Source organism: Megalobrama amblycephala, linkage group LG23, assembly GCF_018812025.1.
Source record: "Megalobrama amblycephala isolate DHTTF-2021 linkage group LG23, ASM1881202v1, whole genome shotgun sequence".
NCBI lineage: Eukaryota > Metazoa > Chordata > Actinopteri > Cypriniformes > Xenocyprididae > Megalobrama > Megalobrama amblycephala.
Genome location: NC_063066.1, coordinates 4822467 through 4845554, shown reverse-complemented (window position 1 = coordinate 4845554; position 23088 = coordinate 4822467). Strand labels below are relative to the sequence as shown.

Genomic DNA, 23088 nt, shown 5'->3' with positions numbered 1-23088 from the left:
CTAAAGTTTTCATTTAGAGATTATATAATGTTTATTAATTTCCCTTGGTTTTGGGGGATCATTTAGTTCCTATAAGTACATTTCTCCTTCCTTCCTTTGTTTTCCTCTCTTTCTGTCTCATTCTCAGTCCCTCTCCACAGCATATCTGTTTCTTGTTTCTTTCAGAAAACAATCAGGTCATGGTCTGATCATCACCATGATCTGGTGCCACTCAACTCCACAATAATCAGGTCTTATATCTGTGAGCGTGTGTTTGAAAAGCCTCAGACAGTTCTGGGAAGACCAACCCACGCATATATACGTGCCGGCTGAGGAAATGGCATGATCCTTTGTGGATTGACATTACCATCTGGCTGACACTGAAGGTCTAGAGTCACGTAGCCAGATGCTTGACTTTAGGCTTAACGTTTGGTTCACATGACTGTGTCTTTTGGACAGAGATGCCCATTTAGACTGGAAGGGGTCATATGACTGACCACACTTATTTTTCTTGGTGGCCATTAATATCTTTTGCAGACTTTTAGACAAATCTATTGAGTATTTTTTTTTTTTTTTTTGAAAGTACTCATTGTAGCTGTGCTCCCTGAACTGTGGAAGTTTGTTGTCTGAAGCGGAGACTAGTGAATGGTCTTTCTCAAGTTCAGAATCATTCAGTTAACACATAAAACACAGTGTTATGTCATTTTTATTCAAGCAATTTATTTATTTATTTTTAGTTATGTTATTCAAAGAGACCATGTCTAAGGGTGTCTTGGCCCTGTGGACATACCTGCATCTCTGGAAAATTCAAATATTTCCAACACGCTATAATTTCCAAAATTATCTGTTGTATTCTTTGTCTTGTTTAAGCTCATTTCAAAGCTAGCATTGTATGTATTCCAAATACATATAATTGTAAAAATATATTTCTACATTTTTGGGATAATTTAACAAATACAGCTTGTAAATGATGCACAATAAATAATTCTATTAAAAATAGTTAGAATAGATTTTATTATAGATAGATAGATAGATAGATAGATAGATAGATAGATAGAAGTCAGTCAAAATGCGATTTACACTCTAATCCATAAGGGGGCGTGTGCGGTAATGCAACGCTGTTTGCTAACCGACACAACAGGAAAAAGCACTAAAGCAGAAGAACAGATGATCTATGCATAAATATGTTTGTGTAATCTTAAAACCAGTGTTTCAACCGCCGAAAGACATCAATAAAAGAGAGAATAATATCTCACATAGCATTGCATTTACCTCAGGCAAGTCATTTAGTGTCCACAGCATGTTAGTTCACTAGAGAAATTAAGCATTTCACTAAATATATGCACTATATTAGCTTATATATACATTATATTTACTTTACCTGTTAGTAATGTCTTAATTATTTAATATATGTTTAAATAAATTTGTCATGAAAACAAGTTATGACACTTTAATGTATAGAAAGTTCAAAAGAAAAAAACATTTATTTGAAATCTCATGTAACATTATAAATGTCTTTACTGTCACTTTTGATCAGTTTAATGCATCCTTACTGAATAAAAGTTTCAATTTCTTGCTTACTTGCAAACTTTTGAATGGTAGTGCAGTAAAAAATAAATGATAAAAGCATGGTAACATGTTTCCAGTTCATGTCAAGAAGTCATAAAAGTACTAGTGAGTAGTGTTTCTCAGGGATTTTCTGAGGACCGTCACAGTTAGTCTGAGAGCTGCGATGCGTCAGGCACTGCTGAGATTGGACTCATTTTGCAGATCCCTGCCTGACCTGATGTGAACTGGAATATGTCTGAATAGATAAGTTCGTAATAGATTGCCTAGTCACTCTTCCTGTGAAGTGGTCTGCAATTGCAGATGGTATCAGACACCAAAGAAAGTTATCTTGCCCTGCCTATACTGGTTAATCTTAAACACTTCAGGGAGGGGAGATTTTCCTGGGTTGCCTCCTCTCTCAAGCTGAAATGATAGTGTGCATGCCACAAACTACATCACAAAGATGTTATTTTATCAGATAAACAAGCTTTTTTGGGTGCTCCAATTAAATGAGTCTTCTGTTATCAGCACCTGCATGAGACTTATGTGTTTTAAATAGAAGAATAGTTTGTTTTTCAGCTCTCTACATGATATATTGTGATGATACAGGCCTGTTATTTATTGGAAGCATTAATTTTAGTCAGTGCCCTTTTTAACTGTTCAGATTCTGATTTTAACCTATAGTACCAGGAGTCAAACTCATGTTTCTGGGTTTTGCGCCAATATTTGCCATCCTAAACTCTTCAGCTTTGATTTCAGACCAAAATATCTGGTATTCATCATCAGCATTTAACTTATGATGATGCCAAATTTCTTTTTTCTATTCATTTATTTGTGGGAAATTATATTATTATATAATTCACAGTAATGATAGAAACTAAATGATCAAAGAGCCCGACACAACCCCTCCCTTCATTATGGCGCCAGACACAAAATGACAGACTAAAGTAGGAATAAACAGAAGCATAAACATTGAATTATCCCTAGGAACAAAATAAATCAGTAAAGGCACGTGTCAGTCCTCATACCGGCAGGCCATTATAAAACCTCATTAACATGGAAGGATGGAAACGTACACTCTAAAAAATACTGGGTTAAAAACAACCCAAGTTGGGTTGAAAATGGACAAACCCAGCAATTGGGTTAAATGTTTGCTCAACCTGCTGGGTAGCTTTATTTAACTGTATTGCTTGCTTAAAATAAACCCAAAATATGTTGGAAATTAACATTTATTTATGTGTTTAATGAATAATAATTAAACAATAAACATTTATTAAAATGCTTATTAATAAATGTTCACCTTTTGATTATTATTGTTGCCTCTAGTAATTATGTGTCTCATTTTTATTTTCATTAAACCCCAGTATGAGGCATAATAAAAAATGAATATAAAAATAAATTAATTATAAAATGATAAAATAAATTATAAAAAGATACCACATTTCTGACCAAGTTTACATTTAGCATACAGTTTTCTTCAAAATTTCACGTTTAATTGAATGTGTTACTTGTCGTTTCTACACCAATTTTTTTTTTTCAGTGTATTTTTGGTCAGTTCTGTTGACCCTTTTATTAAGTAAATTCTTATAACAGATCTGATCATCATTTCTATTTCTTCAACACTACAGTATTTCACGCTTTGCAGTTTTGCTTTTCTGCACTCCAGATGGCCATGGATTGGTGCTAAACAAAGCGTTCTGACTTTAATGATGTCAGGAAACTGTGGAATAGAAGTGAGAATGAACAAATCTCTCTCCTTCCTCCTCTCTGCCCTCTATCACTCTCTCTTTCTCAGTTATAGATTTATATTGGGACTAATATTCCCTCTTTGTTCTTTTAGGTGGGGATGGGCGATAACTGATAACACTTATTTTCATTTTGATCTGTTACTACACTCAAAAAAATGAATTGTTGGATTTACTTAAAAAATAAGTGTTCCACTCAACAATATTGAGTAATCTGTACAAAAAACTATTTAGTTGAATGAACAAAAGAAATTCAAGTAAAGCTGACAAAATTTCTTTGAGTAAATACAAATCATTTTAATGTCACTGTTACATAATATTTATATGTGCAGTTTACTTAATAATGTTATGTTGATTACGTAAGGTGAACACTTTTTTTTTTTTTTTTTTTTTAATAATCATTTAAATAAAAAGGATATAACATATCAGAATGCAGCCCCTCACCCCAAAATGCGCTCAAAAAATAACTAATTGAACAAACTCAATTGAATTGAGAGCAGGAATTTCATCCTATAAACATGCTTAAACACAGGCGACACTCAATGCAAAAACATTACAGAAACTACTCTAAATGTCCAACATAACTGAACATTAAACACTAACATAAACTAACAACATCTTTCCCTTTACACTTTAATCCCTAAATTTACTCTCCTAATGCAGTCCCTTGCAAAGCATGCTGGGAACTACGGATCCACTGCACAGTTAGTTATGTCAACAATAATGTGTGCGTTTCACACAGCAATGTTAAGTTGACTGAACAAACACTTACTAAGTAAAGCTGACAATACTCAATTTTAGTTGAAACAACGGAGTTAAATTACGTTCATGTAGTTACATGAGTTTTTTAAGTAATGTGAACAAGGGTGGTTTGAGTGAAACTAACAACAGTGAAAGTTCATTTTTTTGAGTGTATGTACTATCAAGGCAAACATACTAAGAACTGTTTAAACTGCTGCATGACTGCTTGATCTTTTCAGTATTTCTGCTCCTGTTCAGGTGAGTGAAAGGAGAGATGATTCCACTCCTGTACAACTAGTTGACCACAAAGTCAAAGTTTTCACTTTTAAATTGAATTTTCACTGTTGAAATGTTTTGGGAAGAAGTCTCTTATGCTCACCAAGACTGCATTATTTATTTATTTATTTTTTAAGTACAGTAAAAACAGTAATATTGTGAAATTTTATTGACATTTAATATGAATGTTTTTTATTTGATCTTTTTAAAATGTAATTTTTTCCAGTGATGGCAATCCAGCATCTTTACTCCAGTCTTCAGTGTCACATGATCCTTCAGAAATCATTCTAATATGCTGATTTGCTGCTCAAGAAACATTTCCTATCATTATCAATGTTGTAAACAGTTGCTTAATATTTTTGTGGAAACCATGATTCACATTTTTTTAAGATTCTCTGATGAATAGAAAGTTCAAAAGAACAGCATTTATCTAAAATACAAATCTTTTAAATAAACTGCTGAAAATTAGAGTCAGTCGGTCTTTCTCCATCTGATGAAGTCCTTGGACGTCCGAAACGTCGTGTTTTTAAATGAATAAAGTTAGAGTGCTGTAAGAGTGAGTGTTGCACCTTTGTTCAGTTCATAATTGTAATCTTTGCAAGAGCAATTTGAATCTTCCAGTTTCTGATCTTGTTTACATGCAGCACTTATAATGGGTAAATATTTTATATTTTGCATTATAAATGTTTTTACTGTCACTTTTGATCAATTTAGTGTGTTCATGATGAATAAAACTGTTAAGAGACCCCAAACTTTTGAATGGTTGTGCATTTCATATGCATTAATGTTACATTGAAATCAATATAAAATCACATCCTGCTTATATACATCAGTATCAGAAGTATTGATATTTCAAGATTGATACTGCCCAATCTTTTTAGAGATGAATTCTTAGTCATTTAGTGTGGAGCAGTTCCTTTCTTTAATTGGCTATTTATCAATAGGCTGTTGTTTTGTTTTATTGCCGCTAAGAAACTTCTGTTCAAGGATGCGGCGCTTATCTTGCAAATTTATCAGCGCTGCATATTTCCATGTACAACATTTCTGACAGCTTCAGTTCCGTACGAAAAAATCAATGGACATGGAAATGGACTCCAGTTGAAATGCCACATCCATTCTTTCAGGAAATTAATTGTTTTTTTCCACACATTTCTTATTCTACCATTTTGGTCTGGGCTGCCATTCATGCATGTAGCTTACAGGAAACAGTGGTGGGATGGTTCGCATATCATTGTCAAAAAATCCTGTATTTGTGATGAACTTAAACATATTTTGCCACTGTTGGTTGGTCATTTCTTTGCTCTGGTTGCTTTGGTAACTCCGGCTTCTCTGCTCTTCGTGACTGAGCTAATGGTGCAGCTCAGATCTGAATTTGTAGGTATTTTAGGCAAGCTGCTGCCAATTTCATACGCCAGTGAGTGTGGAGAAACGCTGAAGTCTGAAGAGTCTGTAGCTAGACTGTCTAGACCTGCTCTGTCACGTTTGGTGATCACATTGTTGTTGTTAGACTTATTGAAAATCCTGATCCAGATGTTTACCTCTAGATGGAGTCTAGGTGCAAACCGCATGGCTCGCTGACTGAGAACTTATATCATATAAATAATATACACTCTAATGCAAACAGCATGTATACATTTATTAGCTAATTTATTGCTCTACAAAGTATGGCAAGACCATCACAGCAGCGTTGCAGATGGCACAGCAGAGAAACAAGTGGTTTGTTGTAATGGTTTAGTGATTTTAACAGCTATGAAATCAGATTTCAAAGGCATATCATTAAAATGCTAGTATCGGAAATTAAGTTAATGTGTGTAAATATTCAGTTAGACACACAAAGCAAATACAAGCAGACTAGCAGTCCCCTAGAGATAAATGTTTTAATAAACCACAGCACCATATACTGTGTGGTGCCACTTATGCACTTATGAGAATACACATTACTAATCCTTTCATGTATATTCATACATTCAAAAGTATCAGGGCAGTAAGAAGTTTTTTTAAAGAAGTTAAGCAAAGATGCTTTAATTGTTCAAATGTGACAATAAATACATTAATAATATTACAAAATACCTTACATTCAAGAATCATAAATATTAAGCAGCACAACTGTGTTCAGCATTGATAATAATAAGAGATGTTTCTTGAGCCACAAATCAGCATATTAGAAAGATTTCTGAAGGATCATGTGACACTGAAGACTGATGCTTGAAAATACAGCTTTGATCACAGGAATAAATTAAATTTTAAAATATACTAAAATAGAAAACTGTTATTTTGAATTGTAATAATATTTCACAATTTTTTTTTTATTTTATTTTTTTTTATTTATTTTACATGACAAATATAAGACATTGTAATACATATCAGAGCATATAAAACAAAGAGTACCAACAATAACTAAAATACAAAAAGGAAATGTATACAAAAAAATAGAAAAAAAATAATAGGATACAAAGTACTACATATTATTAGGGCAGTTACATGAACTTGAAAAGCTTCAAAATTTGTATTGTTTTTATAAGCTTTTTGTTTTGTGATCTCATGTTTGAAAGAGTTTCAAAATATATTGTGAGATCGGTGTTATAAAATGTAATATATGAGGGTTTCTTTTGAGTTATTTTTGTCTTATGAATATAAAACTTTGCCAAAATAATTAAAAGATTAATAACATAATTTTGTTTTTGAGAAAAATATGGGTTTTGAAAACAAAGTAAAATGTCATGGGGTTCTAAATTAAGAGTTCTGTTTATTTTTTTTGTTATGTCTATTTTAAAGTCAGTCCAAAAAGAAATAGAAAAAGGGCAATAAAGAAATAAATGTTCAATATCCTCAGATGATGTGTTACAAAAAGTACATTTATCACAGACAGTTTGGATATATCTATTAATGGCTGCATTTACAGGATAACATCTATGAATAATTTTGTAAATTATTTCTTTTACTTTATTAGAAATGATATATTTATATGGTAAAGTCCAAATGCTATGCCAAGATATACAATGAGGTTTAAACCATTTTGATTGACATGAAGGAATGGATCCAACATTAAAAGAATTTCTTATAAAATTGTTATTATTTCACAATATTACTGTTTTTCTGTAATTTGGCATGTTTGTGTGCTGCTGCGTGTCCCTGTGTGTGTAACAAGCAGAGTGTATGTGCGTTGTGCACCCACATATAGGCGCATATTACTAACGTACTCTTTAATTAACAAGAAATACTGCGCCATTGACTTTAGACCAGGTTTCAGATGGTCAATGGCACAGTCTTTTTCAGTTGCCTCAAAATAGCAATACGCCAACAATGCACCTGAACACATCTCGTTTTTTAGTCCAGCATGCCCATGGGTGAACAGATGGGTGCAAATGCATTTGCTATTTAAACAACGTGGCACAGGACGTGAAAATGATAACTGTGTTGGGCTGAAACTAGCAAAAAACACTTGCGTCGCACCTGGCGTCATATTGCGCTGGGTGTATGATAGGGCCCTTAGAGTTTATTTAAAGCATTTATTTAAAGCAATTAAAAAGTTATGTTTTTAAGTATTTAATTTAGCCTTTGATTATAGAATTCATGATTTTTGTTTCCCTTGATTACACAGAAACTACATATTTAAACAGAGTTCTATGGCCTTTACTTTTTCTACAAGATTTCCCAGTAGAAGGCTGAAACTTCAGTATGTTCATTTCACACCATGATCTAAAGTTTATGTCAAAATAGATTTAATTTAGATTTACTGTAAGTTCCTGTTGTAATTAATACAGAGTGTATGCAGTAAAATAGGGTTAAATCGAGCCCTACGCCACTGCCTTCTCTCCCATCAGTCTTCACGGCTCTGTTTAGTGCAGTTCCCTGATGTCCGGACACACATAATTAAGAATGAATTTGTCAGAATGAGTGATGTAGATCCTGCCCGTGTGTGTGTATGACCCAAAGCTCATGTTCATGTAAATTAATGAGCTCTGCCTCTAATCCAGCCAGCTAATGTCTAGACTGGATGTACCAGCATGATCAAGACAGTATTAACTGAAGTGTATTGGGGAGTATTGTATGTTTGCAGTAGATCATGTTCATTTGACAGATGTCTCAGGCTGTGCTCGAGCTGTGCAGAGCGAACAGTACAGTTAGAAAGTAGCAATGTGGCAGCAATTTTGGGTTCTGCTTCATTGAAAAGCTGCCACATGTTTCCTTTCAGAATCCCGGAACATTGTTAAGGTTTTGAGAGGTTTTTCTTTTGTATGTTTTCCCTTTTTTTCAGGTAAATTTAATGCCCAATTGCTCTGCAGGAATTGCCTTTAGTTTGTTTGTTTATGAATAGAGAATGTAATGATTTTTTTGGTCTGGAAGAAAAGGAGGTTCACGGCTTGTGTGGCTACAGACAGAAAAGGAGCAATCGCAGGGCAATGTTTCCTGTTTCAGTAATTTAACAAAACAAGAGACGTCTGTCTATCTAGATGCACAAATGTGTGTGCAGGTTGTTTTCTGGCTACACTAAAAACAATTTTTCACTTATTAAATATGATAAATAACTGCAAAGAAATGGAAAGTAGTACATTTAATTAAGTAAGTACTAAGTACTAAATGATTAGTATTAAATAGTATTTTCTTGTAAAACACTATAATAGTCTTTGTTGTATTTAAGTAATGTTAAAATTATTGAAGGGTTACGATTCCTTTGAAGACGCTGAAATCCATAAGATGTTGAGATTTCCAGAGGATTTCTTTTCTTGAGAACTCAATTTATTTTTGATTTATGCAAAAATGCTAATAAAATTCTGCAGTCCCAATACAGTAACCTTCCACCAGCTTCAGTAGCCTTCCTGTTCATGCATTTTAATGCATTTGCCAGGCACTTTTATCCAAAGTGACTTACATTGCATTCAAGGTATATGTTTTGCTAGGTCTTGCATTCCCTGGGAATTTTGCAAGCATCACGCTCTACTGATTGAGCTACAGGAATATGAGCTGTTGAATGCCACGTCTCTATTTTAAACAATTAAAACAGATATATCTACTTGCCATTGTTGTTCAGTAATGAGGGGAGGGGCCTTCACATTCTAGAAAGTGTTTGATTGGACAAAAAGAGTGAGTGCAAGATGAGTCATCAATATTTTTGGTCCGAGCTTCTACATCTTTTACTGTTTTTAAAGGTTGGTTAAAGACTTGTTTGTTTTCTCTGGTCTTTTAACATGTATGATATTATTATATTGTGTATGTATGCATCATTTTATGCAAAGCATAAACTGGGTAGTTTAAAAGTACTTTATAAATAAATGAAATGAAAATGAACAAAAAGTCATGTAAGCAAGATTGTAACTGTGCACATCTGCTAAAAAGATAAATGTTTTGTCAACATTTAAAGGATTAGTTCACTTCAGAATTAAATTTCCTGATAATTTACTCACCCCCATGTCATCCAAGATGTTCATGTCTTTCTTTCTTCAGTCAAAAAGAAACTAAGGTTTTTGAGGAAAACATTCCAGGGTTGAAGGTCCAAATGTCAGTTTCAGTGCAGCTTCAAAGAGCTCTACATGATCCCAGATGAGGAATAAGAGTCTTATCTAGCAAAACGATCGGTCATTTTATATTAAAAAAAATAAAATTATATACTTTTGAACCACAAATGCTCCTCTTGCGCTGCTCTGCGATGCGCCACGCATTACGTGATCAGGTTGGAAAGGTCACGCGTGACGTAGGCAGAAGAACCGAGCAAGTGAACGTGCATTTCTTCATTTCTTTTTAACTGAAGAAAGAAAGACATAAACATCTTGGATGACATGGGTAAATTATCAGGAAATTTTCATTCTGAAGTGAACTAATCCTTTAACAGAACATACTGTCATATAGTTGGCCTCAAAGCTATAAAAGCCACAAACTCATATTTTGATATCATATTTATACCTCTGCTGTTTTTGGCCCTCATCATTGGCAGCAGTAGGTGATGTAAAGATTGTGCCTTTGCTAAAGACCCATTTTTCATTTTTGTGAAAAGGCCAACAATGACTCCTCTGTCAAATGAAGTGTACACACCAGAGGTGGTCTTAATATTTTCACTGTTTCAGCCCTACATGTGAGGTGGTTTATATTCCCACATCTTCTAAAAGCTTGTAGAGAGATGAATATGAGATTCTGAGGTGTTTTTACATGTAACTCTGTAATTGAAGTGGTGTCCTGGTTTCTTTTGTCCTTTCAGGTATTCAGTTCTTCACAATGGAAACCACATTGAACAAGAGAAACTGTCAATACAGAATGACACAGAGTCCCAGGAGTCATGTTTCTGACACAGGTCACCCTCTAATGAGGACCATCACTGGAAGGTGCCATTTCTTACCGCCCTGCCTGCAGCTCAGATCCGACCGGAGCATTTCAGGACTCGAGTACCGGGAGCTGGACTGAACTGTTTGCTCAAAGAGCTGCTGAACAATAAAGGAAAGAACAATGTTGCCAAAGGTATCTGGTCTATATTTTAGGATACGAATTTCCATTGCAAAGGAATGTTGGTAAGGTTTTTCCCAAATGTGTTTATTTCATTTTTGGTTCTCCTGGGAATACTATTTCCAAACCAAAAATACGTCTTTCAAGCTTTATCCAGAGAGGCTGTCATTAGCTCTAGAGTCAGATAACACTTCCCGAAAGGTACTGCTCAAAGCTAAATAAAGATTTATTTTTGTTCTATAAATAAAAAATAGTGAAATGTCAAAAAAAAAAAAAAATCACACCACAGTATTAAGAGATAGAGCTGGGAGCATTGCCAAGTGATTTCTCCATTTCCCCAAAAAAACTTTAATTAAAAATGCAGTAAGCGATTTCTCACTCTCTCCCCTCCCCCATCATGAGTGGACATGCCCCTACTGCTGATTGGCTCTCTCTCACCTCCCCCATCATGAGTGGACACACCCCCTACTGCTGATTGCCTCTCTTTTCTCCCATCATGAGTGGACACGCCCCTACTGCTGATTGGCTCTCTCTCACCTCCCCCATCATGAGTGGACATACCCCCTACTGATGATTGCCTCTCTCTTATCCCATCATGAGTGGACACGCCCCTACTGCTGATTGGCTCACTCTCTCTCTCCTCCCCCATCATGAGTGGACACGCCCCTACTGCCGATTGGCTCACTCTCTTTCTCCTCCCCCATCATGAGTGGACACACCCTCTACTGCTGATTGCCTCTCTCTTCTCCCATCATGAGTAGACACGCCCCTTACTGCTGATTGGCTCACTCTCACCTCCCCCATCATGAGTGGACACACCCCCTACTGATGATTGTCTCTCTTTTCTCCCATCATGAGTGGACACGCCCCTTACTGCTGATTGGCTCACTCTCTCTCTCCTCCCCCATCATGAGTGGACACACCCCCTACTGCTGATTGCCTCTCTCTTATCCCATCATGAGTGGACACGCCCCTACTGCTGATTGGCTCACTCTCTCTCTCCTCCCCCATCATGAGTGGACACGCCCCTACTGCCGATTGGCTCACTCTCTTTCTCCTCCCCCATCATGAGTGGACACACCCCCTACTGCTGATTGCCTCTCTCTTATCCCATCATGAGTGGACACGCCCCTACTGCTGATTGGCTCACTCTCTCTCTCCTCCCCCATCATGAGTGGACACGCCCCTACTGCCGATTGGCTCACTCTCTTTCTCCTCCCCCATCATGAGTGGACACACCCTCTACTGCTGATTGCCTCTCTCTTCTCCCATCATGAGTAGACACGCCCCTTACTGCTGATTGGCTCACTCTCACCTCCCCCATCATGAGTGGACACACCCCCTACTGATGATTGGCTCACTCTCTCCTCCCCCATCATGATTGGACATGCCCCTTGTTGATTGGCTCAATCTCTCTCCTCCCCCATCATGAGTGGACACGCCCCTTACTGTTGATTGGCTCACTCTCTCTCCTCTCCCATCATGAGTGGACACAACCCCTACTGATGATTGGCTGACTCTCTCCTCCCCCATCATGAGTGGACACGCCCCTTGCCGCTGATTGGTTCACTCTCTCTCCTCCCCCATCATGAGTGGACACGCCCCTTACTGCTGATTGGCTACAAGTGTGTTGTGGTGCTCGGTCCAATCCACTTTCAACAGCGTTTTTCAAAAATCACTAACTGCACCTTTGAATCTCTAATCAACAGTTAAAAATATCCTTTTATGCTTTTTTTAATTGTAAGATCAAAGTATGAAAGGATTTGTTTCCAAGATGATTCCAGCGTCTATGTGTACATTTTTAGGTACAACACAAGTAATGTTGCAGGAAATGTGTCTTTCAGTGAATGTGGTCTATTCCAAAGGTACAACATAAAATTCCTCAAAATGATTTGACAGGAAATTAACTTTTTCTTCTAGCCAAAAATAATTTTTTGGATCACTTTCATATGGTGTACTGAAATCTCATATATGTACTTAAGACTTCTAAAGCTCTTTGGGGAATGAGATGTACTGGTCACGGGCAAAGTTGTGCTCCTAGCTAATTCATGTAATTTGGGTTCTTGTAAACCTCTCTGAATACACAGATGTCTCAGACCCACGGGTGACCGTTCTCAGTCAGGTTAGCTCTGTGCTTCGCATGCATCGCTGAATGCATCCAATTCCATGATGATTTCCGTTACGAGGATCTCCTCTGACATGATTCACTGGCATAAACAGCGCAGTGTTTTTCTGAGAGTGCTAAAACTACATGATGCCTGCCGACTCTGCCTGTTACTGAGAATGTGTCAGGCCACTCCAAACAAAACCTTTGGTGACAGCAACCAGGGCCAGTTCTCCCAGATACCGTGTCTTAAACTGTTTTAGTCTTAGTCGAAGATGACCATCGGTTGCTGCAAGGCTGAAATGGTTTTAGGAAAGCAAATTACCTGAAGTTGTTCTTGCAAAAGTTCTTAAAGGGATAGTTCACCCAAAAAGTGTAAATTTGCTTTCATTATTTATTCACTCTCAAGTTATTTCAAACCGTATGACCTTTTTTTTTTTTGGAACACAAAAGGATACCAATGATGCAAAACAGCATTAATTCAAAGAGAATAACAACTTTTCACATTTTCCGTTGTCCAGTCATTTTTGATAGGAATCAAAGCGAATTCTACATGAGCGCAAAGTATTTCCAAATGCAGATTTTGCTACTTGGTTTGAAAAGGACTTATGAGAAAACCGAGAAAAAGGCTGTTGTCTTCCCTTTTGCCAAATGGGTAGGAAAACTTGAATACCCATAATGCACTGGGCATGCTGCCGTTTAAGGCCACTCCCACCAGTGTGCTCTGGATATGCTAACCAGAGTCAAATACTGCCTGGCTTTAGTAGGAAATACTTCTTAGCAAACTTTTAGTTATAAAGATGTCGACTTCTATTGTTCCCAGGTGCAAGAATTCAAAGAGTAAACATTTAATTAGGAGTGAGTTACTTTTGGAAGGATCCAGCGCGTTGTAGGCAGTGGCTAAGGCTGCAAAGAATCATAAATACAGAGCTAATGGCTCAATGGAAAATCTGAAAAGCCTCTGTGTTTGTAGTCAGCATTTCAAACTGGATGACTGTGAAGGTTTTACGCCTAACAGTGGAGCAAATACTGAAAGAAACCATTCTGTCAGTTCCACCTCAGCAAAGTTACACTTTAAGTCCATACAGGTTTGCAACAACAATGATGACAGTTTCATTTTTGGGTGAACTATCCCTTTAAGAGTATGTCATGTGAATGCTTCCTATGCATCAGGAGAGGAAATAGGGCTGCTGCCAGCTTTTTATTTTTTTTGTTCCTTGACATTTCTAGCTAAAACCTTCCTAAACAGTGATGTGCCATAATAAAGCTCTCTTCCAGAGCAGAGGACTCAATAAACACGCTCCTAGGAGAGCCTCGATATAGCAGAACTGACCCAGAACAATCTCCATCCCTCATTTCAGCATTTGCCAGTCTGCTGAACCGTGCCTCTGCCTAAAATTAATTACCTTTGGGAACACCAATTGTTTGAACTGATCTAAAAGATGTAAATATTTTGAAATAATTACATTTTATGCGTCAGCCGGTTTCATCAGAAAAACAGGTTTGGTTTTATTTGCTATTTTGCAGGGATGTACAGACACAGCGACACAAGTACAACACTAAAAATATCAAACATGTACAGCTCAGCACTGTCCTCATGTATCGGTTTCCTGATTATTTTAAAAATGACGACCTCTCCTGCAAATAAAGCACTTGTAGCACTTTTATAATATGAGGAATATTGCATCCACAAGTCATTCAGTATTCTGGTCACTAATATGTTGAAAGTCGATGAATGAATTTGACTTTCGTGATCAGTTTTCATAAACGTGGCGTGGTGACTTGATGTGAAGGAACAAATAAGACTTGGTCAACCAGTAGAGGAGTCTATTATGGCTTTATTTGTTTGAATGCGAACAGAGCTACATTACCTAGCTCGAGGGAATGCCCACTTTAGGTTTCTTTTCTCATCTTCTCATGTTTTTATCAAGCGATATTTAATTTCTAAAGGTAGAGTTTAGTTTGATTTTATTGTACATAGGAATATATATTTTTATGCAAAAGATTTGATAGTGGTCCGTGTGTTCCTTTAAATGCTTTAGTCGAATGCGTTTCTTCTTCCAGTCTGGTGTATCTGCAAACCACAAATCTACCGTGTAATTCGAAGCAATGTCCAGATAAGCTGTATGCTAGGCTACTTGTTTTTTAACAATCAAATATGTACATGGTCGTGCCTTCACAGTCATCTTACAGATGTACAGAGCATTGTGATTCGCAGCGAAACTGTGCAAGTTAACACCGATAAATGCTGGTAGTGGTTGAAAAGATTTATTTTTAACAGGTTATAATGTACAATCAAAGGATTCCCCCAGGAAACCAGCCAACGGCAAGGCTTTGATGAGTTATGAAGTTCAAATTATTGATTTCATTTTCAATTATGTAGCACGCTTTGATTCAAAGGTACTTTGCTGTTATTTAACATTAAGCGGGTTTTTTTGGTGACAGCGGTGAACAGCTTGCACAATTTCCCTTCTTTTTGATGTCATTATGTTGTTTAAAGATGGAGATTTGGTAATGGTTGAAGCTTAGGAACCAAGACTGTGAGCTGAAAAAGATTTCTCTTGAGTTATGAAAAGGAAATACATGCTGTTTTGAGCACCGGTGGATATGTAAGGATTTGGGGAAATTATGACACTCCATAAACATGATAGAACCAAAAACACTATTATATGAGCCATGAGTCATTGCTTCTAAAAGAGCGGGCCAAAAGATATGAACTCTTCCCAAACCATCGAGGACCTTCAAGGATCAGGATTTCATCTATAATAATAATTCCCTGCCCAGAAACCTCACATATGAAGCGTAATCGAACACCTCAGAGCCCTGAAGGCAGAAGTGCTAAGCATGAATGTGTTGTAAATCTCCCAACAAGGTGTAGAACTTTTGTAAACTCAGTATTTATTTTGGTGGATTTAAGATTGATATTTTCATGTAAGGCTTCTCTTTCAGGGAGCTATGTGTATTACTTTTTCTGTTGCTATGTGACAGCTCTAAAAAATGATAATTAAAGACTACAAGATGTTATTAATCCTCATGTGTTTTGTGTTCTCTCTAATAATATCTTCAGTCTCTCTGTCCATCATTTCCCTTAATGCACATTAAAGTGGTGGTTGATTATGATTATTTCACTTTTTTAATTTTAGTTAATGTTGCTGTTTGAGCATAAACAACATCTGCAAAAAAGAGAATTCTCTGTTTAAGGACTACAACAAACGGCTGGTAGGGACTACAACAAGCTTTTTCCTGAGTTAGTGACATCACCCTAAAATTTACATAAACCCCGCCCCCGAGAACACGCAACAAAGGGGGCGGGACCATGTTGGGCTGCTTTAGAGAAGAGGAAGAGTTGTTGTAGTAGAGTGTTGTTGTCATGCCGTCATTTTACGCTGGACTGCTTCACAAACGAGGGTCAATTCAACGCTGGATTTGCACAAAAGATTAACATGATTCTAGTGGATGAGTTGAATCAACTCCACAGCAACTACATAAATTTATCCACTAACCATTCAGAAACATCTAAAAGTTGTAACTTCTTCCTGAGTCTCTCCATCAGTGTCGACTCCGGTTTGAACAATGTAAGGCTGAACACCGTTACTGACAATCCTCATTTTGGCTGCGGGAGATTCTCCAGCTTTGTTGTTGTTGAGCTGTTAAAGCTCCGCCCTCTTCTGGAAAGGGGGCGGGAGCAGCAGCTCATTTGCATTTAAAGGGACACACACAAAAACGGCGTGTTTTTGCTCCCAAATAGGGGCAAATTTGACAAGCTATAATAAATGATCTGTGGGGGATTTTGAGCTGAAACTTCACAGACACATTCTGGGGACACCAGAGACTTATAAAAGGGGCATTATAGGTCCCCGTTAAGATGCTTGCATTCTCCACACATGTACCATTCTTGTTGAGAGATGGAAGCCCGGCATTTAATTATTCATCAATGTGAAAAACAACAGACTGGCAGTGAGCCCTGCAGTAATGAGGTGCAGACTGCTCAGGTTTACTCCCAGCAGAGCGTGCAGCTCCACACTCACCTTTACCGATGCCAGAGCTCATTTCCCTTTACCAATTTGATGGACCATAAACTGCTTTAAAAGCTCTCCTCATGCCCCCCTGAGTCACGTTCATTGAACTTTCACCTTGACATTATGGCGTCTGTAAGAGTATGCTTCAACGTTTCCAAGTCGGTGTGCTGTCAAATTTAAATTGGATGGAAAGAAGAAGAACTTTTCTCAGACTTTGACAAGGAAATAATGACGCAGTCGAGTCGCTAACTCAAGCGTGGTCTTAAACACATCATCGGGGCCATCATCGCTATATCTGTGTGACCCAAGACCCCATTTTGGCTTTGCGGTTGATCACAGGAGCCATACTGAGGGAGTTATCTGAAGGGCTGAGGAATGTCTTTTCCCCTGATTGCATTTTGTAGTGACTTGCTGAGTTAAGTGCTCCCTCATCAGCCCTGGAGAACAGACTTTGCCGTTTTTTTAGGTGAAATTCTCAAAATGCTTCATTTACACAACTCAAATGTCAAGTGTGATAATGGCTTTTGTGCTTGGTGAGCTCTCGCTTAATCAAAGTCTAAGCAGAGCGCCGGCCAGCCGGCCGGTGGGAAATCGAACATAGCAATTAGCACTCAAACACACAGGCTAGCAATTCCATGTGAAGCTCTCAGTTTGCTTTTCAACGCTTTTTAATTTTTAATGCAACTTAGCTACGAGGTTATTCTGCTTATTTTCCCCCCGCTTAATGTGCTTGTGGGTAGCAGAGTAATTCGTGTTGGCCTTTTTGCATATTTGAAGCTTTCATGTCCCTCGTGGGATGCTAATAATGAATCTAACCTTTAAACGTGGGGAGAAATTTCGGCTTTAAGCCAGAGCCTTAACTCTGACGTCTTGCGCTGACTGAAGAGTTGAAAAAGTCACTGGAGGTAGACTGAGGTGTGTGGAGAAGGCCTGTAATGAGATGATTTACAAGGCAATGTCAGGCTGTTAGCCTTGCTTTAGACAAAGCACGTGCCGTTTGCCCTTTGTTCTCGACTTGTAATGAGTCGGGTGGACTTAAAGGACTTTTTTTCGGATGAGTATTGTTTGAGATGTCATGCTCTTTTCAGTCCTTTTTCCAGGAAGAGTAACTTTGCAGCATGGCACACAGGCAATGGAAACTAAATAGGCGGCTGTTATCCTCTTGAAGGTTTATAACTTTGACCTGAGCTTGAAATGCTTTCAGACTCTGTGACACACAGCAGTTTTTCTTCAAATCTCGCTTTTGTCTTTTTTATGAGGCTGCTGTTTGATACATCAAATGGTGCACTTCTTTTCTGTCTGCCCAGACCTCATTCATCACTGGAGTGACATAAGTTCATACAGCACACTTTCAATTACAATGAGAAATAATGTAATTATTGTAATTATTTCACTCTAAATCGAAAACTCTGTAAGAGTTTATAAATTAATAAAATTTAAAATACTGTCGCTGTTGGTCGTCATGTCACCGTTTACGTCTGTCTGTGGCTTCTGCAAATATTTAACCAATGAAGAGTATTAAAAAAGAGCTTGTGACTAAACCTCATAGCTCCATTGGATCCTCAAACTGTCAGTCAAACAGCATAACTCCACCCACTTATGTCGTGAATGAGGTGCTGCTCGCAGTTTGGAGCGTCTCTGTTTGTTTGCAATGCAAGGGTAAATAAAAAAACCTTTGTTTGAATAAGTGCAGTGTTTTCTGGAAAAACATTCCAGGATTATTCTCCTTATAGTGGACTTCAATGGCCTCCAGACGGTTGAAGGTCAAAATTACAGTTTCAGTGCAGCTTCAAAGAGCTTTAAACGATACCAGACGAGGAATAAGAGTCTTATCTAGAGAAACAATCGGTCATTTTCTAAAAAAAATACAAATGTATATGCTTTATAAACACAAATGATCGCCTTGCATGTGCTTCCACTTTCTGTATTCTTCAAAAAGCTTACGCTGTATGTCCTACGCCTTCCCTATTCAACTTACGGAAAAAAAAAAAAACGAAACTGGCGAAAAGTTGAATTTAGTTTGGAGGCCATTGAAGTCTACTATAAGGAGAATAATCCTGGAATGTTTTCATCAAAAACCTTAATTTATTTTCGACTGAAGAAAGAGAGAAAGACATGAACATCTTGGATGACATGGGGGTGAGTAAATTATCAGGAAATTTTATTTGAAAGTGAACTAATCCTTTAAGAAACTCTATAGGCCCTATATGTATAAAGGCAAATGTTTTATGTATTTGAGGAGTGAAGAAAAGTATCTTAGTTGCATTTGTCATCGAGTCATAGCCAGTACATAACATCTTTTATAACATGAGATTTTGGCCAAATGACAGAAAAAACTGAGCGCCCACATGCAGTAGCTACAATAAACTTTGTAACCTATAAGTTAATGTAATGCGATGCACTTACTGCCCCCAAAATGTATTTTGCCTATGTCACAATATGAGGTAAATCCAGGCCCGGGTGCGGGGAAACCTGTTCACAAACAAGTAAACGTCTTAAATGTGTGCATAAGCAAGTCATGAGAATGAAAAGCAGAGAGAAAAAGTGAAAAAGCTTTACATTTATACCAAAATATCTCTGAAATGTGGAATGTGAACCATTAATTTTGCAAATAAAGTGGCCTTCTCCTGGGAAGTGGCTTTTGAAGCTTTTCTCATGCTGATTTCTAACCTAATATACCGTATTTATTTATTTATTTAATTGATTTTACATGAGAGAGACTTAAGGATGAGTCCTTCAGGCTGCTGGGTAATAAAGATCAAAGCAAATGTTCAAGACTGGAGAAACAAACCTAAGAATTTAAGAATCACAGAGAAGCCTATCTTGATGGACCACTGTTGTAAATATGGCGGGACATGAGTCTGTTTTTTTGGGGAGGATGTAAAAGGCTCATAATAATGGATATAATGTGAAGTTAGATATTGAAAGTGTTATGTCATGTGCAACTGTTGGATTGTTCATTCAATTACATATTCATTCAGTCCCACTGCCTCAAATGGGCTTTTTATTTATTTATTTTTTTTATTTTTATTATGGTCTTTCTTTGGTTGAGAGTCAATAAATACCATCTGTATAAATGGGTAGTTTGAAATTGACTGTATTGAAATGAAAACCTGGGATGAACTCATACAGCCCAATCAGTTATGATGTATAATGAATGAATGGAGATAATCCATGCGAATATGAGTATAAACATGCAATCAGTTCAACAGAATTAATTTATAAAGAAGGCAGAGAGATGATGTATGTCCCAGATCTGCAGAAAGAGATGAAGGAAAGATTAGTTTAGCCCTCTTTTAGCTGATTCTGATGAGAAGAACTACTTGCATGTCAAATGAATCTTTACATTTTGTACCATTAGATGTTTTATGTAGACTACATCACTGTACGTTCTGCATCCTGAGGTGCTCAGTTATGTTTCTGTTAAGTTTGCAGCGTCTCCGTAAGACTTTCTTTACCCAAATAGCACACATACATCTCCAAGATGTCTTAAGAGCATTTCTTCTGTGTACAAACATCTGATAAACGTCTTTAAAAGCTTAGTTTGTACACTATGAACCATAAACATCTCATTGGGCCTGGTGAGAGGTTTTAATCTATTATAGACCCTTTTAACATTTCCGAGTTTCTCAGAAGTCGTCATAGTTAGGTAAACTAGCGACTTCGATAAATATATTTTTTGTGTTTCTATTTGCACAAATATCAAAATAAAAACTTCCCAATAGTGTTTTCATAACTTTCAAAAGAGGAAAAAAACGGAGAGCGATTGATAATGGAAGTCAGAAGAGAGAAAGATGTCTTTTTTACATTTTTTTGTAATTTTATACAACGGTAATATAATACTAAGTATAGTGTTATAAATGTACATACATTTTAAAAACTTTAAAAACTATCACAGTCGGTGAAAAGGTCAATGATGGAAAATCAGTGACTTTTGTGGACAAGAAAAAGATACTATTTTGCATCTGTTTTTTCACTGTATTTATACAAGATTATTTTGGAAAGATGTAGAATTCTATATTAATAGAAAACTTGATTGTATGATAGAAATTTGTGTATTTGATGTACTTTTTTATACAGAGAATGAAAACTTGAAATGTAAAGAACTACATATTATATATTTGTTTATTTTATTAGGAAAATACCATATACATAAGAAGAAATTAAAGTCATTTTATAAATGACTTTAAATTATATGTAAATCTTTTGGAACAAACCAAAAACAAAAAAGCACTGAAAACATGTAATATTTCCTTCTTCTTCTTTTTTTCTTTTTTATTCTCCTTTTTTCCCTGGCAGCTAATGTTAATATGATAATGTGAATATGTTGTTCTTGTGGCATTGAATAAAAAATAAAAAATGATGGAAAATCAGCCAACAGGTTACCAGAATTCAGGTGAATTCAATCAGTACTGTTTAAAAGCATAACAGGATGAACATTGTAAGCTGTTTGGGTAAATGATATAGTGTGCAGAGCTGCATATCTTGACAAAAGTATTCTCAAAAACTGAGTTAACATGCCATTGTCTGACCGCTGCATTATAAAGTGTTACTCTGCCCTCTGCTGGTTCAACCTACACAATGACTTAAAGCTCAGTAAAAGAGGCTTTGTGGAGGAACATAACTGATTATCAAATTAAAACATAATTTCAAATAAACAAATATATAAATAAATACATTTTCACTGTGCATGACAGGGTAGCCAATTAACAGGTTTTTACAGTAGGTTAGCTTTCCCCCCAGTTCAAATTACTGACATTTTTACATCTCAGATGATCTCAAGATGACATTACTTGCATGCTGACCTAATAACCTAAAGCATCTTGGGACTGAAACCCCTCTATATAGATAGACACTTGGATCAATGAAATATATAAGAGTGCTGTGCAGGATATTGCTATTATCTCAAGGATTCCTCGTCTCATGCATGCATCAATATCTCATTGATATATATGTCACATTGGCTTGTACTTTAGACATTCATTGTCTGATACTGTGGCAGTTCACTTGTTTTTACAGTTTAGGTCAATAATGTAAAAGGTCGACCGAGTACAAAGTTCAAAGTAGAGTAGAAGGTCAGTGTTAGAGTGAAAGGATTAAAAAAAAGCATATGCAGGTAAAGTTCAAGGAACATTAAACAATATTCTTAACACTATCTATGATATTTGGTGATTTAACCCTTATAATGGTTAATAAAGTGTTTGAAATGTATGTGAGGATACTGTATGATCAATGCTAATCCAGTGTTCTTTGACTATTATTATAGCTTTTATTTTGATGTTTTCAGTTTTAATTTTAATTTTAGATTAAAGTATATATTTTTACATCATTATACCTGTAATAATGCAGTTGAGATGCAGTATGATATACTTTGAATAAAAAGTGTCAGGTAAATGTCACGGCCTATAAATTGATTGTGCCATTTACAAACCTTCTGTATGGCCTTTTCATCCTCAATTCTGAATTCTTGTTAATAAAGGTATATTTAATGACCTGCCTTGAATGCAATCCGATTTGTGTAGTGACTGCAGAAAACTATATATGTAAAGTGGCAAAAAGTGTGACATCAGGTAAAGTGGGTCAAACACATTTCATGCTGGAATGCCCTTTAAATATCAGGAGCCAATCGTATTTTAACAGTCATGAATAATTACCACAAACGTGTATGTGCTGTTTTCATTGGCCTGACATCACTGTGGTGGGCGTGGTCAAGCGTCAACACAACCGATCGCAACAAGCACATGGTAAGGCAAATGCTCTAAAAAGATAAAATCATTTTTATGAAAATAGCAATAATTGATACAAATATTGTATTGTGTGATTTTATTTTAAAATAATGATTTCATGGACAAAAAATGCATAGTTTTATTTGTAAGGATGATCAGAGTAGTGACCCACTTAGCTTAGCTTAAGGTGTTAGGTAAAGTGGGACAGTAGCTGTCTATTAATGTGGGACACTTCAAAGCATTTCTGATGAAATATGATCGTTCATCATCATACGTGACCTGTTATGTCATGGATCATGTCATAAGCCTGATGTTTTCTAAGAGTCCCATTGTAGCGATGCTAGGTGAAACTGGATGCTAATGTGATGTGCACTGATTCTCTTCTGCTGTCTGAAGTTTGAATTTGAACTTATAAAGATCAACTTTATCTGGAGGCTGTAGGATGAATGACAGATCACAACACTAGCTGCAATATGACACTGTTTGGGGCAATTATAACAACTGTTATGATATAA

At 36.5% G+C, this 23088-nt stretch overlaps 1 protein-coding gene across 4 annotated transcripts in view; it reads left to right on the top strand.

Annotated features, from left to right (window-relative positions):
- LOC125258749 (5-hydroxytryptamine receptor 4-like) overlaps positions 1–23088 on the top strand; it is a 209375-nt gene that overhangs the window by 182633 nt on the left and 3654 nt on the right. For 2 of the 4 annotated variants that reach the window (XM_048175763.1, XM_048175762.1), the window contains one exon: positions 10483–11582. The exons of the other annotated variants lie outside the window; for them this stretch is intronic. Coding sequence is in view for 1 of the 2 variants with exons in the window: in XM_048175762.1 (XP_048031719.1) it covers positions 10483–10570 (88 nt within the window). In the remaining variant the exon portion in view is untranslated. Of the gene's footprint in view, positions 1–10482; positions 11583–23088 lie in introns of those variants that run through there. 4 annotated transcript variants of the gene reach the window in all.